We start from the raw sequence: 26,142 nt of genomic DNA on the forward strand, positions 1-26,142 counted from the left end.
TAGCATCTCTCTTTGGGAGGATGAATGGGGAGGCATCTTTCATCCAGCTCCTGGAATTAGTTGTCACATTGTAGGACCCTAGCATTTAGGGCCCCAGCCTTGGGAGCAGTTGTCCATGGGCTTCCATCCTAAGCTACCTCCACATCTGTTTCTGGGCTCCAATTCACTCATCCAAGCACTAACCTTCCAGTCTCTCCTCCCAAGCTCCAAAGGTCAAGACTGCTCTGTTGTTCCAGGGAGAGGCATCTGCATTTCCTAAGGGGCTCTGAGACCCTCAGATGAATGGGAGGGATAATCTGATGGCCAGAACTCCCTAGGGGCCCTCCACTGAGGAATCAGACAGGACTACCTTTCCTCTGATGACTGCCCTGGCAGGAGATAAAGGCAGGGCTCTTTGTCCTCGGATGCCTTCAGACTGACTGAGAAAAAGACAACTCTCTGGGGCACCTGGGTGGCTCAGTGGGTTAAAGGCTCTGCCTTAGACTCAGGTCATGATCCTGGAGTCCTGAGATCGAGCCCTGCATTGGGGGAGCCTGCTTCCTCCTCTCTCTCTGTCTACTTGTGATCTCTGTCTGTCAAATAAATGAAATAAAATCTTAAAAAAAATCTTTTTAAATAAAAAAGACAACTCTCATTTCCTTGACACTCTTAGGGCACAATATTGAAGAATTCATGTTTCCTCTGATTTGCTGAGGCAAGCCCAAAGAGACCAAATTACATTCCCCAGGACCCTATGGCTAATGAAGAAAAGGATAAGACATCTTCCATGGTATATGGGGGCAGGCAAGGGACAGGTTTCTTTTTAGGACCTCCTCAAATCACATTAACATAGAGTCACCACGGCGCTTCAAGAGGTGGGCTCAGTGTCTCTGCCTCTCGAACATGAGTGGCTCTGGGACTGCTTTGACCAATAGAATGTGGTGGAAGTTATGCCATGGCACGTTCCAGGAGGCTTTAAGAAACTGGCTCTGGGGAAGCCAGCTGCCATGTCGCAATCCTGCGCGGAGAGACTGTCGTGCTCTGGGGACGCCCACACTACTCAGGCATGGATGCCACATGGGGAGAGAGCCCCAGATGTTCCATCCATCTCAGCCCAGACACCAGACAAGTGGGTGAAGGGGCGGCCCTAGACGTCACACCCCCACCAGATGTAACACACAGGAGCGTCGGGAAGCCTGGCTGTTTTCAGTTTCCTGGGACCGCCATAGTCACTACCAACTTTCATACTGGGGGGCTTCCGGCAACAGAAATGTATTCGCTCAGAGTTTTGGATGCTAGAAACTGAAATCAAGATGTTGGCAGTGCCATGCTCTTTCTGAAGTTGCTGGGGGAAGGATCCTTCCTGGCCTCGTCCTGGCTTCTGGGGGTTGCTGACAATTCTTGGTGTTTCTGGGCTTGCAGCCACGCAACTCCAATCTCTGCCTCTGTCCTCATGTGGCCTTCTTCTCAGTGAATCCCGCTGTGTGGTTCCAAATCTCTCCCTGTCCTTATAAGGACACCAACGCATTGGATTTAGGGACCCACCCTAATCCGGGGTGACCTCATCTTAATCTCATCCGCAAAGACCCTCTTTCCAAATAAGCTCACATTCATAGGTCCTGGGGGTTAGAACTTCAGTGTATAGGGTAGCGGGAGGCAGAATTCATTCCACAAGCTCAGTCAGCAGCCAGAGCCAAGGTTTCAATATAGCCCCCTGTGAACCATCCCCCCCACCTCCAGCTGTTCCAGCCCCACCATGGGCCGGGGTCCATTGTGGAATAGATAACACTCTGATCCTGCCATGCCTTGCTCAAATTCCTGACCCACAGAATCATAAAATTAAAAGGTTATGGTTTCACATCAATGAGTTTTGGGGCATTTTTTAATGCTGTGATGGTTAATGGGAATAGTCATTTGTTTGGTAGTTTGCAAACTCTCCCCGCTATAATCTCCATAAAGGGCAAGACCTTTATTTCTTCACTACTACTGATGTGCGGTACCAAGATGAATAATGCCTGGAACATGGCAGGTAATTAAGAAAGAAAGGAGGAAAAGAAGGACCGAAGGAAGGAAAGATCACATCTTTAGTATCTTAAAACAAAAACTGGCTAGGGCTGTATCTGTCCTGAGGTCCTACAGCAGAGATGAGGCCAAGATAACATTTTCTGAACTACTCTACAATTAAAATTGAGGGTAGTTTCTCCCCTTTCCTATGGTTGGCTACCACAGAGGTTGAAGACTTGGATTACGTCCACCACGATGCTCTCCAGCAGAGACTAGAAGCTAGGAATACATTTCCCATGATGCCTTACAGCAAGCGTGGAGGCTGGGACTGCATCTCCCATGAGACCCTGTGGCAGAGATAGGGAACTAGGATTACATCTTCCAGCATGCCCTCCAGTGAGGATCAGAGGCTTGAAATACATGTCCCACAATGTCTTCCAGCAGATATTTTGAGGCTCAGGATACATTTCTCATAATGTTCTACACCAGAGCTTGCGATCAGGACCTCATCGTTAATGGCTCCCAAGTTTTTGTTCAGGGATTTCGGTCGCAAGAAATAAAATCCGTTTAAGCTGACTTAAGCAAAATGACAATGTTATTGGAGGTTTAGAGTCCAAGCAAGAGCTAAGTCTCTTGGCCTCATGAGGGACAAGAAAGAGAACTGAAAAGCTGTGTGAAACCAAGGTTGTCTCCCTTTTGCAGAATCTGTCTCTGTCTCTCTCTCTCCTCTTTCTCTCGCTGAATGTGTGGTTTCCCTCATGGGCTTCCACTTTATTTTTCTGTCTCCCCACAGACCTCCCACCCCAGCTTCTTCTACTTAACACAGAGTAGCCAAATATGCCCTTGAAATGTCAAGTCCAAGAACTCTTTGGGTCCCAGTTCTAAAACTTGAGCTAGCAGATAGACTGATGGGGTCTAGTTGGGGTCAGGTCTCTGGCTCTGACCCTCTCTGCTATGCCAGGGAAGTTCACCCCTAAGTCAGGAAGCTAGTACAGTTGTTCAGATCATGAACAGGCATCTACTGTCCTTGCAATTCCCATGATATGCAGCCCGTTTAGCCTGAGCTGTGAGAGCAAACTCCGTGCAGGATCCTACCACAAGGACAGGGTACCAACTGAAAAAGTGAACTGTCATTTGGTGTATTTTAATTTGCAAGCAGGGCGGTGTCCCTGTATTCTATATGAATCAGAGGCAACACAGAGGCCAGGGATGTGTGGAACAGGACACCCAACTCAAAATGCCTGAAACAAAGAAGAAATTGATTATTTAAATGACAAGAGATCATGAATTGGGGCAGTTTTTGAGTTGACTAATTCAATGTTTTCTGCTATGCCCTAAAGGGTCCATTCAGTCTTGTTCCACCTCATGGCCCCAAGATGGCCGCTGCAATTCCAGACATCACACCCACATTCAGAGGCAATAACAAAAGGCCATCTCTTCTTGGGTCTTTCCTTTTTAACAAAGAAAGCTTAACCCAACCCTTCCAAGCCAACTTGCCCTCACATTTTATTTTTCTGGTTTCTTTCATTCACCTATGCCTACAACAATTGCTGGCAGGGGACAGGGAATCACCATATTGAGCAAAATATACTCAGATCCCACTCCTGAGGCTTCCTTCACATCATCTGGCTATTAAAAAAAGGTAGATGCTTGAAAAAAATCAGGATTCTCTTAAAAGAAAAAGGGGTGTGGGCACCAGGGTGGTGGAGCCAGTTAAGCCTTTGACTCTTTGTTTTGGCTCAGGTCCTGATCAATGGCAGGGTCATGAGATCAAGCTCTGCATTGAGCTAGCTCTCAGCACAGAGTCCGTTTCAGATTCTCTCTCCCTCTACCTCTGCCCCCTCCTGCTCTTGCTCTCTCTCAAATAAACAAAGAAGGGTACCTGGGTGGCTCAGTCAACCGTTTAAGCGTCTGCCTTGAGCTCAGATCATGATCTCAGGGTCCTGGGATTGAGTCCTACATCGGGCTCCCTGCTCAGTGGGGAGCCTGCTTCTCTCTCCCTCTGCTTGCTCTATTTATCTCATAAATAAATAAATAAATAAATAAAATTTAAAAAATTAAAAAAAGGAAAAGGGGGGGAGGGAATGTGTATTAGGGAAAAAAAAGAAAACCCACCCAGTCTTCCTCCCATAGTGGAAAGACCCAGCTCTTCCTTCTCTTATGTGCCTCCTTTACCCTCACTGCCACACTCACAACACTTCGGTCACCAAAATGTGGAGGAGTTTCCCCACACCCCGCAGCTCTCTGGGACATGGGCTGGATGTCCTACCACTGAACTCAACTTTGACACGATCTACCTGCACAATCTACTTGGAGATGGCATCAGACCCCACAGACGAAGGTCTTAGTCCCACAAGCACACTCCTCTCCTCACTTCAGATGTCAGTCACAGGGCCAGGCTGTCTCCTGTGCTTCTGAGCCACCAGTTAAAAATTAGAGGTTCCCAGGGTGCCTGGGTGGCTCAGGGGGTTTAAGCCTCTGCCTTCGGCTCAGGTCATAATCTCAGGGTCCTGGGATAGAGCCCTGCATTCTCAGGGTCCTGGGATGGAGGCCCACATCAGGCTCTCTGCTCAGCAGGGAGCCTGCTTCCTCCTCTCTCTCTCTGCCTGCCTCTCTGCCTACTTGTGATCTCTCTCTCTGTGTCAAATAAATAAACAAATAAAATCCTAAAAAAAAATCAGAGGTTCCCACGGCCCCCCCCCCCGGTTGGGTTAATTTGCTAGAGTGGCTCCCAGAACTCAGGGAAACAGTTTGCTTACGTGTACCAGTTCACTGTAGAAGGCTAGGACAAAGGATACAGATGAACATCTAGACTGAAGCGAGGCTAGAGGTGTAGGGCAAGGTATGTGGGAAGGGGCACGGAGCTTCTCCAGGGGGAGCACTTTCCCAGCAACTTCATGGGCTCACCAACCTGGAAGCCCCCTAAATCTTGTAACTTTTGTGATTTTATGGAGGCTTCATCCCATAAACATAATCATTCTCTAACTCCGTTTTCCACCTTTCTCCTTTCTCAAGAGAATGGGGGCAGGGCTGAAAATTCCAAGCTTCTAATAAACTATTTGCTCCTTCTGGTGACCAGCTCTCATCCAGGAGACGTCCAGAAGCTCACCCAGAGTCACCTCATTAAAATAAAAGACACTCCTATCTCCCAAGGAAATTATAAGGATTTCAGGAGCTCTGTGCCGGGAACCAGGGGCAGAGACCAAATACATATTTCTAGTATCTCCCAGAATGATATTGAGTAAACAACTAACAAAGTCTGCACTATCCCAACACTTTAAAAATTCAAGAATGGTCAACACATGGTGTGCCCATCCCATCTATCCCCCCATAGCAGGGCCAGGAGTGTGTTCCCCAGTATCATTTCTTTTTTAAAAAACTGACACCTCTGGCCAGAAGGTGGGGGGAGCCTGTGATTCATGTCTAATTGAATCAGCATAATCTCATCCCCTGACCTTTGATAATGGTTCAGTGATAGGCAGATGGCATCATCTATGCCAATGAAACCCAATGAAAGGTTTTCTAGAAGTTTCCGGGGGAAGTTATTTCCCCACTCTGCTAGAGGAGTTTCTTAAAGATCTGCTCCCCCTTTCTATCTTCCCTTCTCAGTCTCCTTCAGTCTGGCTCTCTCCATCTGTTTTGCTTTTTGTCTCTCTGCCCCTCTCCAGATGAGAAGGAAAGGTGCGGCCCCAGGCATACTTGCCAGCCATCTTGCAACATGAGGGCAGCCATTTACCCTTAGGACAGAGAGACAGACAGGCCATGCTGACAGTTTTTTTTTTTGTTGTTGTTTTTTTTTTTTTTTTTTTAATATGTGACCCAATTCTCATTCTCTTAAGCCACTTGGGTTGGGTTTGCTGTCACCTGCATGAAAACTCTAATGGATAAAGTACCCATTAGGACGGGATGGGGTCAGGACCACCACTCTCCTGGTGTCCTCAGAAGGGAGAAATGGTAGGTCCCAAAGAAGACAACTGAGAATCAAACTAGTATCTCCTGGGTATTGATTTCCCTTCAGCGGGAGCAGGAGACATTTGATTAGTCATGGGCAAGGAGACCTATAGGTTCCTACCCCCTAACCCAGTATCCCACATCCAGGTCAGACACCTCTCTTGCACCTATCCTTAGACAGGAAATGTGAGGCTTCTTTCCCTGGTTTACAGAAGAGTAACCTGAGAATGGAAAAGGAAAGGAGTTGCTTGGAGCTGTGGTCCTGGGGACACAGAGGATGATGGGAGATTTGGTCTGGAGGACCATGAGGATCCTAGGGTCCTGAGGACTTAGGGATTGATGGGAGTTTGGGTCCCAAAGACAGGATGCTGGGAACTGGACACTGAGGACAGAAAGAGGATCTGGAGCTGAAATCCCCTGGTGGGACAGGATGTAGACTGTTTTGGTAGTGGCGGGGATAAAGAGTAAGAATTTTCATAGTATATCTGTTTATCTGATTGTCAAAAGGGCATGGGAGAGGTTGAGATCTCCTACCTTCCAGGGTTTCTCACTCTTTCTGGGTCCTATGGGTGATAAACTTGGCCCAGGTCTATGATGTCCCACAGAAGTAGGCTAAGGGAGACCCACTTCCCAGGAGGGAAAGGGGACCCAAGTCTGGAGGGGTGATGGACCAAAATGGGAAGGGCACATAGAGAGAGGGGGACACAAAGAGATTAGGGCAAGAAGAGCAGGGAAGCGAGGTGGGGAAGCTGGTTCCTAGGGCTTGGGAAGCGTCCACAGGAGCCTCTCCCTCTCTGGGGCTCGGGACTCAGGCTTCCTTCCAGCTGGTTCGCTTTCAGGGGCCCCTTTTGGGAGAATGATGCATGATGTGGAAACACTGGATTCCCGGGTCTGGAAGGGTGGGGCCTGACCCCAGCCCCGCCCAGCCCTGCCCCGGGAGTTCTTGGACCTGCCCAGGCACCCCTCTGCTGTCTTCCCGGATCTCGAGGTGGCTCAGTTCACAACCTGTCATGTGACGCCTTCACCTTCACTCACCTGTCCGCAGCACACACCTCTCACATTCACCTTTCCCACAAAACACACCTCCTCCCTCGGTGCTCACACCCTCACACAGCGCTCCCCTCCGCACTCCCCAAACCTTCACACACAGCCCTCACGGTTACTTTCCCCTCACACAACACCTGCACCTTCGCACGCCCTTCCACCAACATCCTCACGCTCACCTCTTCACACAACACCCAGCTCCTTCCCATTCTCCCGCACCCCCTGCACGCCTCCCCCCATCTCCCCAGCTCTTGGGGGGTCGCACCCCCACCATCCCCCACCCCCATCAACCCGTGGTCCCCCTGGGTCTCCCGCCTCTCGGGTCCCGGCCCCGCCCCGGCCCCGCCCCGGCCCCGGAACCCCGCCCCCGGGCGGGCAGGGGGCGGGGCTCGGGGGCGGGGCGGGCGGCGCGGGCGGTGCAGGTGCCGGGCCGCGAGCGAGCGGCGGCGGCGGCGGCGGCGGCGGCGGCACCATGGGCCGGGCCCGGCGCTTCCAGTGGCCGCTGCTGCTGCTGTGGGCGGCCGCGGCGGGGCCAGGTAGGGTCGAGGGCCAGGGTCGGCTGGCCGGGTCGGGGTGGGGGGCGCGCTGCGGTGACAGCCCGGCTGCCGCGGGGCCGCAGAGGCCGAACAATGCGCGCGGGGCCGGGCCGGGCCCCCTCCCCGGGACAAAGCGCAGCGCGGGCCGGGAGCCGGGAGCTGGGAGCCGCGAGCGGGGGAGGGGGACGCGGGCCCCGGCCGCTGTGCCGCAGTCCCCCCACCCTGCACAGGCCCCGATCCCGGCGGGGACAAAGGGACGGAGACCACCCCCCCACACACACACACACACACGCAAGCCCGCCTTCTCCGGGCCGGTCCCGCTGTCCTTCTGTCCGGTCTCTGCGTCCCTCTGTCCGCCTGTCTCTGAGTCCCTTAGTCTCTCTCCTTGTCCCCCACCCTTGTCCTCTGTCCCTCAGTCTGGAAGTCCTGTCCCCCTGACTGTCCCCCTTTCTCCTTGCCTCCGTGTCCCCCACCTCTCCATCCTGTCTTTGTCCCCCACCTCTGTCCCTTGGTCTCTGTCCCTTTTTACTGGGTCACTCTGTCCCCCCATCATCATCTCTATTCCCTCTTCTCTGCCCCTCTATATTTCTGCCCTCTCGCTCTGCCCCCATTCTCCCTCTGTCCCTGTCTCACTGTCACCCTTGTTTCTCTGTCCCTCATCTGTCCCATCCCCTTGTCTCTATCCCCTGTCTTTCCTGCCTGTTTCTTTAGCCCCCTCTGTCACCTCTCTTCCTCATTCCCCCCACCATCTATCCTCCTCCCACCCCACCCCCCAACCCCCCACCCCCATCCCTGTCCCAGGGTGTCCCTGTCCCCTGTCTCTCTGCCTCCCCTCTCTACCCTTACAACCTCCCCCATCTCCATCCTTCATTTCTCCATCCCTTTATCCCTCTGTCCCCCTGGAGAGGAATTGAGTCAGACAGGGCACCCTGAAGGGCCTTGGAGGGAAATGTGTGTGTATGTATGTGTGTGGGGAAGTGTGTGAGGAACCTTGGCATGTGGGCACACACGTGGATTCAGCAATTGCCTCCCAAACGCTGCCCATCCCCAACCATTCACACACCCAGGCCATAACTTCTAGAGAAGACCCCCTCCAGGACAGGCAGGGAGCCGTCCACATATCCTCATCACACTCTGTGAAAAACCAGGGACCTCCAAGAGAGGGTGACCCTGAGGCTGGGGACAAGGTCAGGAAACGTCACCCACACACTCACACTCCCACAGTGCGTGTGTGCCTCGATCCTACCACAGGCCCCCCCACCAACTCCCTGGTGGGGAAGGCCGCTCTTAGGGGGAGTGCAGCACCAGAGCAGCACCGGGAAGCGGGAAGGGCAGGAAGCCGTGTAGAGATTTGGGAGAGGCGGGTAGCCAGATGGCACAGGGCTGGGGGGCTGAGTTTATTTAAATCCCGCCTGCTGCCATTCACCCCAGCGGGGGCTGTTGAGCACCCTCCGCTCTTTGGGCCTCAGTACCCCTGTCTGTAAAGTGAGGATGTTGAACTCAGTGACCTGAAAGGGAACTCCAGCTCAGACCTCCCAAGGGGTTTCTAGCAAGTTGGGTGCGGTTACAACAGCTCCCCCACCTCACCTCGCCCCACCCCTGCAGAGTTTGAGGCAGAGCTTTCCTCTCCTCAAGACCAGGTGAGGGGCAAAGCTGACTTCTTTTGCCGCCCCTTGCTTTATTCTACAGTCTTCTGCCACTGCTTGAAACTTTCATCATTTCTTCCTCTCTTTGCAGCAGACACGCCACAGTTTCCCAGATGAGTGCTTTGGTACCACATTGCCATCCAGTTTTTATTTTTCTCTCTTTCTTTTTTAGGCCCCAAAACCAGATTCCTAGAATCCTAGAACCAATGAGTCCAGTAAACAAAGAACCTGAGGGTATCTTAAAACACTGACACCTTCAGGATCCTAGAATCCCAAAGTCTTTAGAATCTTGACACCTTTAAAATCCTAGGACCTTGATAGCGTTAGGATTCTAGCCTCTTGACATCTTTAAAATTCTGAGATCTCGACTGAATCTTGACGCCTCTGATATCTAGAATTTTGACAGCTTAGACTGTCATGGGATGGAGTCTCAGAATCAGGAGGTGGACCAAGATGACGGCCTACCCAGTTCAGGGATCCTTTCTCCAGCATTCCTGAGAAGGTAGCTCGATAGGCTTGGTTCTCATTTTAAAGTCACTGTGTCCTGGCACCCTAATCCCTTCGGTAAACTTTCTCTAAATTAAACAGCACAGGGCTTTACAAGTTGGGAGAGAGCTGGGTATCCTGGGGAGCCCTCTGGACGGGGAGCCAAGGGATCGGCCTCTCTCTGGTGTAATTTCATGTTCGCCTCTGTCCCTTCCTGAGCCTCACTTTCCCCTTCTGTACCATATACGCTAGGGAGCCAGAGTACCTGGTGTCAGAGGGCCCTGCCTGCTTTCCTTCTCACTGGGTATTTCTGAATGACCTTGGCCACCAGATCTGAGGGGGTAGCCCATGGTCCCCACCTCATCTTCCTCTTTGTCACCCCCCTTCCTCTCTCTCCTTGGCCAGCCAGCAGGAATGGGGCTGGAAGATGGGGTCCCTTTGTGCCCTTTCAAAAACGAATTCTGTCTTTCCTGGCTTACACATCTGCCAAGAACACCGGAGAAGGATGATGAGATTTATGCCAAAGGAAGGAAGGGCCCAGGGCGGGCAGCCGAAAGGAAGTGAGAAACAGGGAGATGCGTTGCCGCCCAGATGCACGCGGGCAGAACCAGAGATTCCCAGGCCCAGAATCAGATAGAACTGAAAGGGGTTAGAGAAAACAGATATCCAGATACAAAGACAAGACAGAGAGACTGTTAAGAGTTAGGGGGGCTCTGTAGAAGCGGGGGGGGGGCTTGTTGATCCCAAATGTTTTCCTCCCAAGTGATTCACTTTTCCCTGCTAAAGTTCTGACCGGCCCCTCTGAGATCAGGGGGACCTTCCATCCAGTATGAGTCACCCTGGGGTGCAGGTCTTGGGACATTTCTGTTCCTGACCCCCACCCACCCATGAGCCAGATGCCCAAGTCCCCAGAGCAGGGGTCAGGTTCTGCAGTGGATTCCAAGACCTTAGACACAGCAGGGCTGGGGCCTGGGGTGGGTTAATGTCGTGCGAGCCTGGCCTGTCCCCGTCTTGGGGAACACAAAGGCAGCTTTCTCTCTCTGGGTGGGGGAGGTGGGGGGGGTGCCTGGAGACAGTCAGACTTGCCAGCGCCCAATGGCCTGTGGCACCAAGACCAAGCACCCACTGGTTCCTGCCAGTGTGGACCCCAAGCCTGTCTCAGGCCCTTAGGTCCTCTGGGAGCCCGGCCCCAAGGCTCCTCTGCAGGCTCTCAGTGGGCAAGAGGGCAGGGACAGAGCCTGGGCTCTCCTGGGAGGGGGTGAATAGAGGGGACTGGGGGTGGAGGATAGGACAGTGAGGGCTCAGTGCAGGCTTGCACCCTTCCCAGAGGGAGCAGGAATTCCCCCATGACCCCACACCCAGGGGGAACCTCCCACCCCCTGGCTGGGCCCGAGGCCCGGAATCTAGGGAGTTCCGAATATCCCAGGAACGTGAGGGGGGCCACAGGGGACACTTTGTGTGTGAGGCTGCTGACTCACCCCTACGCCCCCACCTGAAGCTTGGTCCCTTGTCCCCCTTGGAGAGGGACAGGGGGCTGGGAGGAAGGCAGGACTGTGGTTCTGAGGGTTGAAGACTGTGGACCAGGAGTCAAGTTTCTGGGAGAGGAGGAGGCTGGGGGCCAGGACTCCTGGGTCCAAGGGAGGAGGGGCTGGGGTTTTAGACTCCTGGGTCTGAGGTAGAAGGCGATGGGTCCTGAACGTACGTGTGTGTGTGTGTGTGGGGTGTGTGTGTGTGTGTGTGTGTGTGTGTGTGTGTGTAGGGGGCTGGGGGCTTGGACTCCTGGGTCTGAGGAGAGAAGAGACCTGAGGGTCCATACGCCTAGCAATAGAAGTACAGACTACGGACTCCTGGGAGAGGAAGGGGCTGGGGGTCCCACTCCAGGTTTCTGAGGGAGGAGGGGCTGGGACCCTGATGCCTAGGTCCTGCGAATACAGGCGCCTTCACAAGGCTGAGCTGGGGAAGAATTGATGCTTTGTGCTAGGATGTTCGGACTCCGCCATTGATGGGGGGCTAAGGGGGGGTTCATTCAGGAGGCAGGGATGTACCACCTCCCTAGGGGAGGAAGTGGGGGAAGGAGGCATGAAGCCATGAGCCCCCTGGGGAGCGGATACAGAGGGGGTGGCTGTGACCTTCCCGGAACCATGACCTTGAGACTCCCTTGGGTATTTGCTGACTCAGGACCCAGGAAGTGCTCCCCCCACCCCGTTTAGTCTCCGTGGAAACATCCAGCAGCTGTGCACTCTGGACCCCTGGCTCCTGGGTCCTGAAGGAGGAGGGGGCTGGAAGCCCAGACTCCTGGGTTTGAAGGGGGAGAAGATTGGGACTCAGGATTTCTAGGGTTGCAGGAGGAAGAGGAGGCTAAGAACCCAAACTCCTGGATCCTGACTGGAGAAGGAGGCTAGGAGCCTGGACTCCTGGATCCCGGGAGGAGGCAGTGGGAGGTTGGATTCCCGGATCTAAGGGAAGAGAGAGCTGGATTCTGGGTCTCTACATATCACCTGCTTGGCCACTCTTTCCCAGGCCCTCCCAGTCCCTTTTTCCAGGCACCATCCCCATGACGACTCCAGGCTGTCAACACCGTTTAAAGGGCCAGTGCCCCAGTCCCAAAAGCTTCGCCCTCTCAGACCAGAAAGTCCCGCCTCACCACCCCCCAACTCCCCAACCCCGAAACAAAAGCTCCTGGGACATTAATATTCCAGGCACGGACACTGTTGGTTACTGACTCCTCAGGAGGGGGAGGGAACAAGACAAAAGCCCCCCACCCTCACTCCATGTGCACCGGCAAGCAGAGAGCAGAGGAATAATTGAGGGGGGGACAGATGTAGAGTTCCTGATGGCTCCCAAGAGATGTTGAGTTTCTGCCACTGTCTTGCCTGGGACCCCTGAGCCTCATTCTCCACATCTGTAAAATGGGGGGCTAGCACTGGGCTAGCCCTGAGGTCCAGGATCTATGGATAGGCTTTAAGATGGTTGTTTGTTTGTTGTTGGTTTTTTGTGGTGTTTTTTTTGTTTGTTTGTTTAGGCACCAGAATGTGCAGGCAAGCCAGTTTTCCTGTGCATGGGTATGTTTCTGGACTTGTAATAACAGGAGCTTTGCAGGAAGGGCTCCCCAGGCTCCAGGCCCTGGCATCATCCCCCTTTTACATAGAGGGCATCAAAAAAGTCACACCACTTGCCCAGGGTCACAAAGATGGCCAGTGGTCCAGCTGGGATCAACCCAGGTGTTTAGGAGGAGAATGATGACGTCTCAAAGTCATCAGGAGGCAGAAGTGAAATCCTGTCTGACATAAGCTGTTCATTCCTCCGTCTCCCAGACATGGACCGAGTTTCAGGCACACTTTGAGGCACTAGGGGTGCAGCAGCAAAACCAGTGGATGACACCCCTGCCTTCGTGGGGTGTGTATTCTAGTGATGGGGGACAAACACAATCACCAAGTAAGCAAACTAACAAAATAACTTCAGGGAGATCTCCGTAGAAGAAATAGTACAAATGGCATGGCAGAGAAAGTGTTCTGGGGGCAGAGGGACCAGGTGTGAGCGGAGGACTCCCTGAGGAGGTGTGGGTGCGAGTGAGCAGAGACCTGATGAGAGCATGAGGGAGGCAGCTGTGGGAAGATCAAGGGCAAAGAACTGCAGGCCAAGGGAAGTGTAAGGGCCCTGAGGTGGCATCATGCTCGGTGAGTCTGAGGAACTTGGAGGCCAATGAGCCTGGAATGAAGGGAGTAGCGGGAGGGTGGCTGGAACTGCCGTCAGGGAGGGGCCAGGCCACACAGCACCTTGAAGGCCCAGGGAAGGAGGCCAGATTTTATTCTCAATGTCATGGGCAGCCTTCAGAGCATCTTAAGCAGAGAGATGACTTGATCTGATTTACCTTCTTGAAAAATCCATTTGTCTGCTGTGTGGAGAATGGCCTGAGGGGAGGCAGGCATGAAAGCAGGGAGCCCGGGGAGTAAACTCTTGAAGGTCAAGGTAAGAGATGGTGTCATCGGACTAGGGTGGTGGTAGAGGAGGTTAAAAAAAAAAAAAAAGTGAATTGCTTTGGGTGTTTTAGAGGTAGATGGATAGATCTTGCTGATGGAATGGATGTCAGAGTGAGGGAAAGGTTTTTAGGCCTGAGCAACTGGTTGGAGGTTGTGATATTTACGGAGATTGAGAAAACATGGAGAGGAAAATACTTAAGGCCAGGATTGGACATATTAAGCTGGATGTTCCAGGAGGTGCTAAATTAACCCCTAATAGTGGCTTATATACACAAAGCATGATATTCAAACCTCAGCTAAGTCCAAAAGTAGACAGCCAGCTCCACATCATCACCAGAGATTCAGGCACCTTGGGGCTCTTAGTTCCACCTCCCTACTGCCCTTGTCCTCTTGTCAAAATGGCTGCCAGAACTCCAAGCCTCACATCCTAGTTCCAGGCAGCATAAAGGTGACCTAGAAGAAGACTGACTTATCCCCTTTGTTTAGGAAGTCCTCCCCAAATTACCACATGAATTACCAGAGGAGTTAGCTTTCCTTCTATCAAACGGGATGAAAGTTTATCACATGGCCTCACTTAGCTGCAAGGGAGTCTGGGAAGTATTTTTTCTGCTGGACATAGGGCATCCATAAATACACTCAGGTTCTTTTACTAAGAAAAGGGAATTATGGCTCCTGGCTAGAAAGCTAGCTGTCTCTGCCTCCATCCTCCAGAATTTATCTTTTCTACCCCTCAGCATCCCAGTCAGGTTACCTAGCCCTGTTACAGGGAATATAACGTTTCTGATGGGCTATTACACTGATTTATGTGTACCTCCCCGTAAATCTGGAAGGCCTTCCAGGGCAGGGTCCTCATCTGACTCATCTCTGGGCACCCAGCCCCTAAACACCTACCTACATTCAGGAAACGCTTGAATGAATGGGCCATAAGAGACACGAAGCTATAGTTATCCCACATTTAAAGGTAAATAACCCAATCTGGTCATGGCACTTTTCCTGTTTAAAAACCTCCCTCCACCAGCCTTCAGAATAAAAGCTCATCTCCTAGCTTGGCATTCATGGCCCCTCACTAGCACATCCCGGAACCTCTCCCCAGTGCTGCACACAGTTCCTTCCACCCAGACAGCCAGGAGGGGATGTGGAAGCAAACTATGGAATTAAGAGAGAGTTCTAGATGCAGATTCTGCGCCCCCCACCCCCCACTGCACCTTACCTTGAGCAAGTCATTTTCTCTCTCCAGACCAGTTTTTCTCATCTCTCAAATGGGAATTAAAAAACCCTGGGGATTGATAATAGTGCCCAGCTTATTCGGGTATCATGGTGAGGAGATGGAAATTGTACAGCTGATACCCTTACTGCAGAGCCTGACACAAGTGCCTAATAAACACTAGCTACCACTATGTGGTTATTTTATTTTGAAGATGACCGTGACAGTGATGATGGTGACGCTGATGAACCCCAGCTCTGAGCTCCACTCTAGGCTGTGCCCCTGCTGAAAATACCCCCTTACTAATCCCCTGCCTTGTTCCTCTGATGGATTAATCCAGATAGGTTAACTGCAATAACGTGAGCCTTGAAATCTCAACGGCTTAACAAAAAAGTGAATTTCTCATTCGTGTCACAGTCTTGTGCAGGCAGGTCGCAAGGGACAGTCAGTCAGGGCCCTGGGCTCCTTCCAGCTTGTGATCCTGTCTTCCTAAGGCTCCTTGGGGTCCTCTCCATTCAGCCAGCGAGAAGGATCTCTAGTGATATGAGCTAGACTGGAAGGGGTGTCTCTCTGTTCCACCTACATCCCATTGGCCAGAACCCAGTCACATGGCCCCAGCTGAGTACAAGGGATCGTAGGAAATGTAGCCTGATCGTGTGTCGTACCAGTTAACTTTAGCAGTGTAACAGACCCTCTAGAACGTGGTAGTTTGCAAGAAGAGTCATGTTATTTGCTTATGACTCTGGGAGTCAGCGGTTTGGACTGAATTGGCTGGGGAGTTCTTCTGGTCTCAGCTGGAGTCCCTCAGGTGGCTGCAGTCACCTGGGGCTGGAGGGATCAGGATGGCCCCATTCACATGACTGGCAGGTGGTGTTGGCTCCTGGTTGGGCTTCTCTCTCCACGTGGTCCCTTGCCGTCAAGGAAGATGGTCTGGGAGTCTTCACCCAAGGGTCTCAGGACAGCAAGAAGGCATGAATGGAAATGGCAAGGCCTGGGCTCCAGAACTCTAAACAGTATCACTTTTAGGAAATTCTGTTGGCCATGGCAAGTCACAGGGCCTGCTCAGATTCACAAGGCCAGAGTGTCCCCTGAATGAGAGGAGGAGCGAAGTCAACTTAAAAAGGACACGTGCAGGGATGGGAAGGAAATTGTGGCCGTCTTTGCAGATAGACTACAACGGGTGCCCAGGTGTGGAAGATGGGCAGCTTCCCACACCTGGTGATCTGCTCGCTCTAAGATCTGGGTCCAGTGGAGCTTCCTTCCAGAACTTTCTTTGATCACCCATCTCCCTAGGTGGCCCTGGTCTCTCCCCTTCCCCTGGGCTCCTGGTGTGCCCCATGCTGTCCCCATTAGAACACATACCAATGGATCTTGAAGGCAGCCCCTCTGGATGGATTTTCTCCATCTCCCAGAGTCCAGCCCTCAGGAAATGGAGGAGGATGGGATGGACTGAATGAGAGGGGAAAGAAAGAGATTGGTGGTTTGGCTGGGGGAGGAACAGAGGGAGAGAGAAAAGACTGAATTGCAGCCCTCAACTAGTTTCTCTGTCTACTGGTCCAGGGGCTGGACAGGAAGTACAGACAGAGAATGTGACCGTGGCGGAGGGAGGGGTGGCGGAGATAACCTGCCGTCTTCACCAGTACGATGGGTCCATAGTTGTCATTCAGAACCCAGCCCGGCAGACCCTCTTCTTCAATGGCACCCGCGGTGAGTGCTGGGGTAGGGAATCTTGAGTCTTGAAGGAGGAGGGCTGGGGCCCAACCCCTGTGTCCTGAAAGAGGACAGAGCCAGAGTGGAGAGTGTGGACTCTTGGGTCCTGACATTGTGGAGCTAGGGGTCTGGACTCCTGGTCCTGTGGGCAGGAGGGCCTGCATCATTCTAGGTCCCCAAGGGAAAAACTAGGTGGGCCCCTTAGATGCACAGGTATGGCTGGCTGGAGAAAGGACGCAGAGCGGGGATCTTTAAGCTCCTGGTGGAAGGGCGGGACCCCTCAAGCCAGGATTCCCCAGCTTCATCCCTTCCTATTCCATTCTGTCTAGCCCTGAAGGACGAACGTTTCCAGCTTGAGGAGTTCTCCCCACGCCGCGTGCGGATCCGGCTCTCAGATGCCCGCCTGGAAGACGAGGGGGGCTACTTCTGCCAGCTCTACACGGAGGACACCCACCACCAGATTGCCACGCTCACTGTATTGGGTAACGCCTCCCCTCCTCAGCCTCAACCCCCCTCTCCTTTTTCCTCTGCTTCTCTCTTATCCTGAGCCTTGATTTTTTTAACCTGGTTGTTTTTTAACCTCCTGGACACCTGGCCCCGGTAAACACGGCGGGTCTTCCTGGCCTCTAGCCTGGGTTTGACCCCCCCCCCCGCCCCCCGGGACCCGTGTTACTTTGAGTCCACCTAATGCCTCCGCTGACCGCCCCCCTTACCTCTTCCTCCCTACGGCAGTGGCCCCAGAGAATCCCGTGGTGGAGGTTCGGGAGCAGGCGGTGGAGGGAGGCGAGGTGGAGCTCAGTTGCCTAGTTCCGCGGTCGCGCCCTGCCGCGGTCCTGCGCTGGTACCGCGACCGCAAGGAGCTGAAAGGTACCACCTGGGGTGCGGGGGCGGGAGGGGAGGTGCCGGCGGGGGCGTGGGACCGAGAGGAGGCGGGGCTTGGAGAAGAGCGCGCGGACAGTGACCGCTCGATGTGCAGCGATGAAATGAACTGATAGAGAAGAGGGCGTGGGAGTGAAAGAGAGAGAAGTTCTGGGACGCGGCTTTGGGACGGTGGGCTTGGTTCGGGGGGTGGGGCGAGGCTTGGAGGCCGGGGAGCGCGGCCGGCGGATAAGTGGCGGAGCCTGGCTTACTGCGCGCTTAGGTTTGGGCTGGTGGGCGGGGTGGGTACCCCCTCGGCGGGCGTAGCCCGACCCTGGCCTGACAGCTTCCCCGCCCCGCCTGGCAGGAGTGAGCAGCGGCCAGGAAAATGGCAAGGTCTGGAGCGTGGCGAGCACAGTGCGGTTTCGCGTGGACCGCAAGGACGACGGCGGCATCGTCATCTGCGAGGCGCAGAACCAGGCGCTGCCCTCCGGGCACAGCAAGCAGACGCAGTACGTGCTGGACGTCCAGTGTAAGTGCCTGGCGGGCCGGGACCGGAGACAGGGCTGGGGGGGGGGGGACCAGAGGGTCCCAACGCCAGCCGCTTGCCCCCGGGAGGGTTTCCAGCCCCGCGTGATGACCTGAACCAGCACTCTCCCATCTAACTTCCGCCCACAGACTCCCCCACGGCCCGGATCCACGCCTCCCAAGCTGTGGTGAGGGAGGGAGACACGCTGGTGCTAACGTGTGCTGTATCGGGGAACCCTAGGTAAGCTCCTGGACCCGAGACTCCTGGGTCCTGACCAGAAAATCGGGGACCTGGACGCCTGCGTCTCGGGGAAGAGGGAGGGGACTGAGCGAACAGAGCGGCCTGGGGCCCGGACTTCTGTGTCCTGCGGGAGGAGGAGTCTGGGGGTTTGGGCTTGTGGATCTTGAGGAAGGAAGCTGTGGGGCCCTGGGCTCCTGGATTCTGACAGTCGAACAGGCAGTGGGCGGGAGGCTGGGTTCCTGAGACTGGTGTTGGGTGGGAGTTGCGCCCGGGACTGCAGGTTTTACTGGAAGGATAGGTCTAGTAAGGACCCTGTTATTTGGGAGATGCTACTTATCTAGATTATTGAGAAGTCAGAACTGGATGTTGGCACCTGTGTCCGTAACTCTCACTATACTTTGCTCATGCCCAGGCCAAACCAGATCCGCTGGAACCGCGGGAATGAGTCTTTGCCAGAGCGGGCCGAGGCCGTCGGGGAGACGCTAACACTGCCAGGCTTGGTATCAGCAGATAATGGCACCTACACTTGCGAGGCGTCCAACAAGCACGGCCACGCGAGGGCGCTCTATGTACTCGTGGTCTACGGTGAGGGCAGGCCGCGGCCGGCCAGGGGGCGGGGCCTCGGAGGAGGCCTCCGGTCGTCCCGGGTGGGGCGGGGCCTTGGGAAAGGGCAAGCTGCTTTGGACTGTCTGAGGGGTTTTCAAGGGGCCTGTGCAAAGTGTGATTCCTTGGGGTCAACGGCCACCAGAACTCCTGGAGTTCTGCGGCCAGATTGACCGTCTGGTTTCACACTGAGCTCCGCAGTGTCCTATTGCGGGTAACTTTGCGCCTTAGTTTCCTCACCGGTTAAGTGGAAATAAACAATAGCACCTAACTCATAGGGTTGTGAAGATTATATGAGCTAAATATATAAGGCGGTTGGAATGGCCCCGAGCACAAAATAAGTGTTATGTGTTTAGCCCTTATGACGGTGGGACAGGCATTTCGGAGGTTGTTGGGCCCTAGCGCAGCATTTTAAATACCTGGAGCGCTTTAGACAAGATGGGAAGGGATTTGGACCTGAGGTTCTGTGAGTCCCAGGAGCTGAAAGAAATGGGATTTCCTGTTTCTGTTCTTTGGGGAGTGGGGTGGAGGGAGGAATAGTGGGATGGTATTGGCAAAAGGTCTCAAGGGCTTGGTCAGTCGGGCAGTGTACAAACCAACCCGCACGCATTCTTTGTGGAAGTGGAGCATCAGGAAAGAGTGGAGCCGGGACAAGGGGCCAGGAGTGGCAGTAATTTGAGGGGCGTGGCACATACAAGCGCAGTTAGTTGTGTGGTTTGGTTCAAGAGATCAGCAGCGATGGGGCAGGGCTGGGACCGTCCTCCTCCGATGACCTGGTCCTGCGCCCTGTCTCTCTGGCAGACCCAGGTGCGGTGGTAGAGGCTCAGACGTCGGTGCCCTACGCCATTGTGGGCGGCATCCTGGCGCTACTGGTGTTTCTGATCATATGTGTGCTGGTGGGCATGGTCTGGTGCTCAGTACGGCAGAAGGGTGAGTGGGGGCGGGGTCTGAATTCAGCGAGGGGTGTCGTTGGTTGTGGGATCGGGAGGGGGAGGGGCATAGGGCTGGATTGGTAAGAGGGCGGGTGTACAGCCAAGGGGATACAGGGGTGGAACCCAGACCCTGAGTTCGAAATCCACCGGCACCTGGGGCCAAAATTCCAAAAGGGCGGACCTTTCTGCCACGACTCTAAAAGGGGTGAAACGTTGAAGGCGAATTAAGGCCGTGGGTTTGAATAAAACAATTTATCTTCCTAATTGTTGGATTCGTTGGGAGCAGAGCAAGGGAACACCGCCAAGAGAATGGATAAGGGTGGTCTTTCTGTGAACTTTTGGAGTCTTCCTAATTCTGCTTTTACCTCTTTATCTCTGCCCCTGTTTTGCTATCCCCTGCACTTGATGCTCTCTTCCTGTATGTTCCATTTCTCCCTCTTTCTTCGCCTGGTATGTCTTGTCTGTCTCCCTCTTCCTGTGTATTTCTGTACAACTCCTGGGTCCACATATATGTTGCCTCTGCCTGGGGGTCTCTCACCCCTCAGGCTCCTATCTGACCCACGAGGCCAGTGGCCTGGATGAGCAGGGAGAAGCAAGAGAAGCCTTTCTCAATGGCAGCGATGGACACAAGAGGAAAGAAGAATTCTTCATCTGACCCCACCTCCACCCAGGCCTGGGCCTGGTCCTGGGCTGGGGTCCACCCCACTGCCAGCTGCAAAGACATTTACCAGAGTCTGGGATGGTGGGCTTCTCCCCCCACCACTAACACCTCAGACACTTGGGCAGGGATGGGGGTGTCAGATCCCGAGTCTCTGCAAGGGCCAGAAGCAAGGGCCCAGAAGTCTGGGGCCCCCAGGGGGCAGGGGCCAAAGGTCCAGACCCCCCAAGTCCAGGGAGGGCGGTAGGGTTTGGGTTGGGGAAAGATAACTGGGGGAAGGCCAGGGCCCCTAGGCTGCAGAACCAGGTCTTGTGGGTAGGGGGTCAGATTCTGGGAAGGGTGGGGTGGGCAGGGAAGGGGAACACAGATTTCTTTGGGGGTCCCAGACCCCATGCCAGCCATTGTAGGAGTTCCACAGAGCTCTGGGCACCTCTTTGCAAAGCCATGTTTGCACGGTGGGGGTAAGGGTGGGGGGAGGGCATGGAAACAGGGATTCTGTGTCTTTGTGTCATAACTTTGATGGGGGCGATGAGGGAGACAGCCCCAACCCTTTTCTCCAATCCCCAGGTTCCTGGGCTCCCCTTCCCTCCACCTCCTTCCCCCCTATCTGTCCTATCCATATTTGTCTCTCTGTCCACCCACTCCTTGGGGGGGCCTTCCCTGTCTCTCCTCCAGGCCCTCCAGGGAGAGGGAAAGGAGTTTGGGGAGGGGGTGCGTTGGTCTCTATGGTTTTATATATAATATATTAAAAAAAAAAGTAAAAATCTGTATGAAAATATCAGATTGCACCCCCCTCCCCTCATTCCTGGCTTTTGCCCCCTTTTTCTTGTAAAAAAAACAAAAACAAAAACAAAACACATTTTGTACGGGGAGGGGAACAGGGAGGGGGTTTGGCAATCCCACTAACCACCATTAAACTGAGGAGAGAACAAGTGTCAGGTGGCTGTGTGTCTGTCCCTCTGCCCAGAGCTGTACTATGTTGGGAGGGGAACTGGACTAAGGGAGGGAGGAGGGAGAAGAGTAAGATGGTTACTGGTGGATGGTTCAAGACAGGAGAGGGTCCTTACCTCACTGTATGAGGGAGGTAAGGAGGGCACCTCCCCTTTTCCAAGAAATCTGTGGGGTTTTTTTTTTTTTTTTTGTCTTTTTTTCCCCTGGCCACTCCATCAGCCAAAGGTCACTGAGTCCTGTCTCTTCAGTAGTAGATCCAATGGCTTGGATCCTTACCCTGGCTTACCCCTACCCCTGATGTCAGCCTCCTTTAATGACTCACATCTCACCCTGGCAACACCTGTCCCTGCTCTGCTCAAAACCCTTCACCTCTAGGTCAAGTCAAACCCCTTTAGCCTGGCATTTCTGACCCCTCATTCATTCAACTAAATTTTAAATGAGTGATTCTAATTTTAGACTAAAAAATATATTGACCCCTTACTTTGTGCCAAGTGCTGCTCAAAGATGTGGAGATGCCATGGTGAACAAAATAGGCAAATGTTAGGTGTTCTAGATGCCTTAGTACTAATCTGAACCTTGATCCTGTTCTAGGCCCTGAGGACACAAAGAAAAAGGGTGACTCCATTATAACCCTCTCAAAGCTTCCATGAGGAAAACAGACTGAGCAAGAAAGCAAAAAAACAACCCTAAATTTCAGATGCCATAATTACCCTTAAGATAAAACTCAGTGTAAGGGGATGTGGGGTATTATTAACTTATTATGGAAGACTTGAACTGCAGAAGTAGACAGGACAAACGAAGTCCCATGCACCCTTCACCCCAGGTTCCATAACTACTGACTCATGGCCAAACCTATTTTATCCACAACCCTACTCACTTTTCTTTTCTTTTTTTTTTTAAGATTTTATTTATTTATTTATTTATTTGACAGAGACAGATCACAAGTAGGCAGAGAGGCAGGCAGAGAGAGAGAGAGGAGGAAGCAGGCTCCCTGCTGAGCAGAGAGCCCGCCGCGGGACTCGATCCCAAGACCCTGAGATCATGACCTGAGCCGAAGGCAGCGGCCCAACCCACTGAGCCACCCAGGCGCCCCACCCTACTCACTTTTCTAAAGCAAATCTGGAGGTGCCATCTTTGAAAGATCAAGGAGAGCCTGATTGGCACCTGTGCCAAGAAATGAATGATGAGCATTAAGACCAGCTATTCAAAGATCAGAGGGAAAAGCATTTTCAGGCAAAGAGAATAGTGAGGGGAAAGGCCTGAGGTGGTAAAGAGATTACAGTGTTTGAGGGGAAGTGGAGCTAGACTGTGGAGTGGATAGAGGAGAGTGAAGTCAGAGACAAGTAGGAGAAGATCACGTGTACAGCCCCTCAGCCATGATAGAGTTCGGATTTTTTCTAAGTGTAATGGGAGCTCACTGGAGAGCTGGAATCAGAGTCAATTCCAGGAAGACCGGAACCCTGCAACAGCTTCCGATACCGTCAGCGTGGTCTAAGCTCTTAACTTCAGCTGTAAGAGCCCTTCCCTTCTCTTAATTCTGTGTTTCAGACATACCTGGCTGCTATCACTTTCTTAAATCCTGCACTACTTTTTGCCTGTAGGCTTCTACCTTTGCTGTTCCCTCTGCCAGAAAAACTCCTATTCTAATTGGCTTCTATTCATCCTTGGCTTAAAGTTCACTACCTCTTGGAAGCCTTTCCATGCTGGGGCAGGCATCTCCTTTGGCTCCCACAGTTTCCTATACTCCACTCATCCCAAGTCTGACTACTCTGGGTTGTGGGTCTGACTTGTGGCTCTCCTTCCTTTGGGGTGCCATGAAGGTAGAAGCCAGGTGTGTCTTGTCTACAGCGGAAACCACAGTGCCCACCAGCACAAGGATTGGCACACAAGAGAGCAGTAAATATTTACGCTGGGGGTGGGGGGAGGGCTTGTGAGGGTTAGTAAGTGTCTTGGCCCTTGAGCCCCCTCTTCGGGTGCAAACTGATGCCAATTAAAAGGCCACCCGCTCAGCGCTAGCCGCAATCCCTCAGCGCATGCGCCTTGTTCAGAAGCGCCCCCCATATGCTAATCACGGCGTTCTGGAGTACGGCCTCTGCGGGGAATATGCAAATAATCCCGTCAGCGCCGTAGGGCTCCTATTGTCCCTCACTAAGATTATGCAAATAAGCAAGCCTCAGGCACAGGATCCAGGCCTAGCTGGTGCTCCCAACCCCTAGCTCATCCCATTTTCTAGAAGGCGCTTTCTCGCTCGCTCACGCACGCGCAAGCCTTGCAGTTTCTTGTTCCGTTTTGCCGCGGACTGTACCAAGTAAACCCGGACAGCGAGGGGCAAACCCCGCAACCCCCTGCGCGGGCCTCGTCGATGGCCCGACTCCGAGAGCCCCTCTTCCCACTGTGCGACGGGAATGGTTCATCTCGCCGCGCAAGCGCCCTAGACTCTCCACGCCGCTTTGCACTCCCTCCTACCCGACTTGCAGCGCAGGCGCAGAGCCCAGGCGTGCAGCCGCCGCCGCCGAGCCAGAGCGGGGGCAGCTAGCGCCGGTGAGTGTCCGGGATAGGGGTGCGCGGGGCATGCTGGGAAGCGGGCGCTACGGCACCGCTGCATGATGGGAGTGACGGCTCCCGTCACCGGGGCCAGCAGGCAGCCGTCTTGGCCCGTGGTCGCCGGAGGGCGAGACCTAGGCTCCCTTTTCTCCCCCAACGCGACTCGGTGCAGTCCTGGGGCATCCTGGGGAAACGGGACGCTCCGCCCTAAGGCATTGTGGGAGGCGGTCCGCTAGTCGTTATGGGCCTAGTGCATTCTGGGAAGCATTATCCTAACTCCTTGTGGGGGAACCAGTCCCTTTTGTCACACACCTTCCGCTGAGCATCCTGGAAGCTCGGAATGCTTCGATGCAGAACACCTTGGAAGGTGGTTGTTATAGGCCCGACGCATCCTGGGACAGATTGCCGCAGGGCATGGTGGGGACCAGTCCTTATTGTCTGGCATAAGGTTTTGCTCTGGCCTCCTTGCCTTAGCATTGTAGGAACCAGTGCCTGTTATGTTCACGCAGGGCATCTTGGGAGTTGGTTGCTGTAGGTTCAGGATTTGGTGGGGCCTAGGCAATGTTTTCCTTGTGGTAGTGAGGGAGCCTCATTTATGTCCTTTTAAATTGTGGAAGCCAGTATGGCCCGTTGTGGGAATGGGATTTGTGCACCAAAGAATGTCTCCACTTGACATCTGGAATGGGATTTGTGCACCAAAGAGTGTCTCCACTTGACTATGGAAGGCCCTGTGTGATGTGAGTTTGGGGGAAGGTAGGCTGGACTGGTGAGCGATGTCTCCTGGTAATCTCGTGGGAAGTCCTGATTGTCTCTAGTGTGTGGTTGCCAGGTAACATATGGAACGTCCAGTTAAATTTGAGTTTCAGATAAATAACCTTTTAGAAATATTTATCCCAAACATTGCATGGAACCTATGTATATTAAATAATTTTCTGTTGATCTGAAATTAAAATTTAACCAGGCATGATCTGTTTACATTTACTAAATCTGGCAAACTTATCCTGGCATAAAGTAGACATCCCAAATTAAATGGGACCCTACAAGTAATAGGGTATTATGACAACTCTCCTCTAACAATTATGAATCTCCTTGTTCTTAAAGCCCAGATCCAGGTGTCTTTTTTTTTTCAGACCCATGTGTCTTTAGAAAGCTCCCCTGCCATTGCTACCAGCTCCCCCATCCCTCTACCCTCATGCCCCAGCCTCCTCTAGGCTTCACTTTTTTTTTTAGTCCCTAGAATTAAATTTGACTTGAGGCTTTGAAGGGATTGCATGTTTTCCACCATTGTGTACCCCAGTACAAGTCTTGGCATAAAGAGGTGTAGCTGCCACCCCTTTGACTAACTTGCTCTTCCTGGCTGTTTACTGCCAAGGAGTGCAATTGGAGACAAAAGAATTGCTGTGTGTGTGTGTGTGTGTGTGTGTGTGTAGGGAGGTATCGGTGAAGAGAGAGAAGAAAGAGAAGACTTCTTGGCAGAGGTGGAGATGGTATTTGGGCTCGAAGAAGTACAGAGGTTCTTGTGTTTGAGGTGGACTTTAGAGAGCAAGTAGGGGTTCTCCAGACAGACAAGGGGAGAGGAGGACATTCCAGACAGCAGTAGTAGGATTTGCTAAGACCCACAGATGTGAAAAGTACTGGTGAGCACTGGGAGAGGTAAGAAGTCCGGAATGGCTGGGGTTAATAGAAAGGATTATGGGTGGGAGCATTAATAGCCATTGTGGATGGAGTACCTGCCACATACCAGCAGCTTATATTGAAGGAGCCCATTGAATCTTCAGAAAGTTTTTTCAGTCTAGAGTTCATTTTATTAGAGGTAGGGTAACACCAAATCCTAGTTCACCCACCAACTAGTTGTTGTGACCTTGAACTACTTGTTAATTCTCTCTGTGCCTCGGTTTCCTCTTGGACCAAGGAGGTGATAATCTCTCAACATAGTTATAAGGACTACATAGGTTAAGCCCTGGGAGCCCTTTTGTACTGAGAAGGAAACAGGCTGGAAAAGTTAAGTCCTTTGCTTGAAGCTACATAGCTAGAATATGTCAGATTTGGGGTTTAGACTGAGACACTACCTTGCCAAGGATAGGAGTAGGGCTGACACAAACTAGTACTGTCATACCACTCATTTAAATATGGAAGTCCTTCTAGACTGACTGATAAATCACCACTATATCAAGGAATCCCCTCCCCCCAGCTGCTGCTTTGGACCCTCCCCTAGTGTCAGAGTTTCTCACAAACCAGCAGCTAAAGGGTGAATTCCTGGCATAGGACCATGTTCCACCATGTTCCA

At 53.1% G+C, this 26,142-nt stretch overlaps 1 protein-coding gene across 1 annotated transcript; it reads left to right on the top strand.

Moving 5' to 3' along the window:
* Positions 1-7,388: 7,388 nt before the first annotated feature.
* On the top strand, positions 7,389-21,292 carry CADM4 (cell adhesion molecule 4). The gene is made up of 9 exons (XM_045077209.1): positions 7,389-7,514; positions 16,391-16,537; positions 16,870-17,022; positions 17,273-17,407; positions 17,766-17,930; positions 18,077-18,167; positions 18,580-18,752; positions 19,572-19,700; positions 20,248-21,292. The coding sequence occupies exons 1-9, from the start codon at positions 7,451-7,453 to the stop codon at positions 20,355-20,357; spliced, it is 1,167 nt and encodes a 388-aa protein (XP_044933144.1). The 5' UTR covers positions 7,389-7,450; the 3' UTR covers positions 20,358-21,292.
* Positions 21,293-26,142: the final 4,850 nt, after the last annotated feature.

Source organism: Mustela putorius, unplaced genomic scaffold, assembly GCF_011764305.1.
Source record: "Mustela putorius furo isolate JIRA1106 unplaced genomic scaffold, ASM1176430v1.1 tig00000196_pilon_pilon_pilon, whole genome shotgun sequence".
Classification (NCBI taxonomy): Eukaryota; Metazoa; Chordata; class Mammalia; order Carnivora; family Mustelidae; genus Mustela; species Mustela putorius.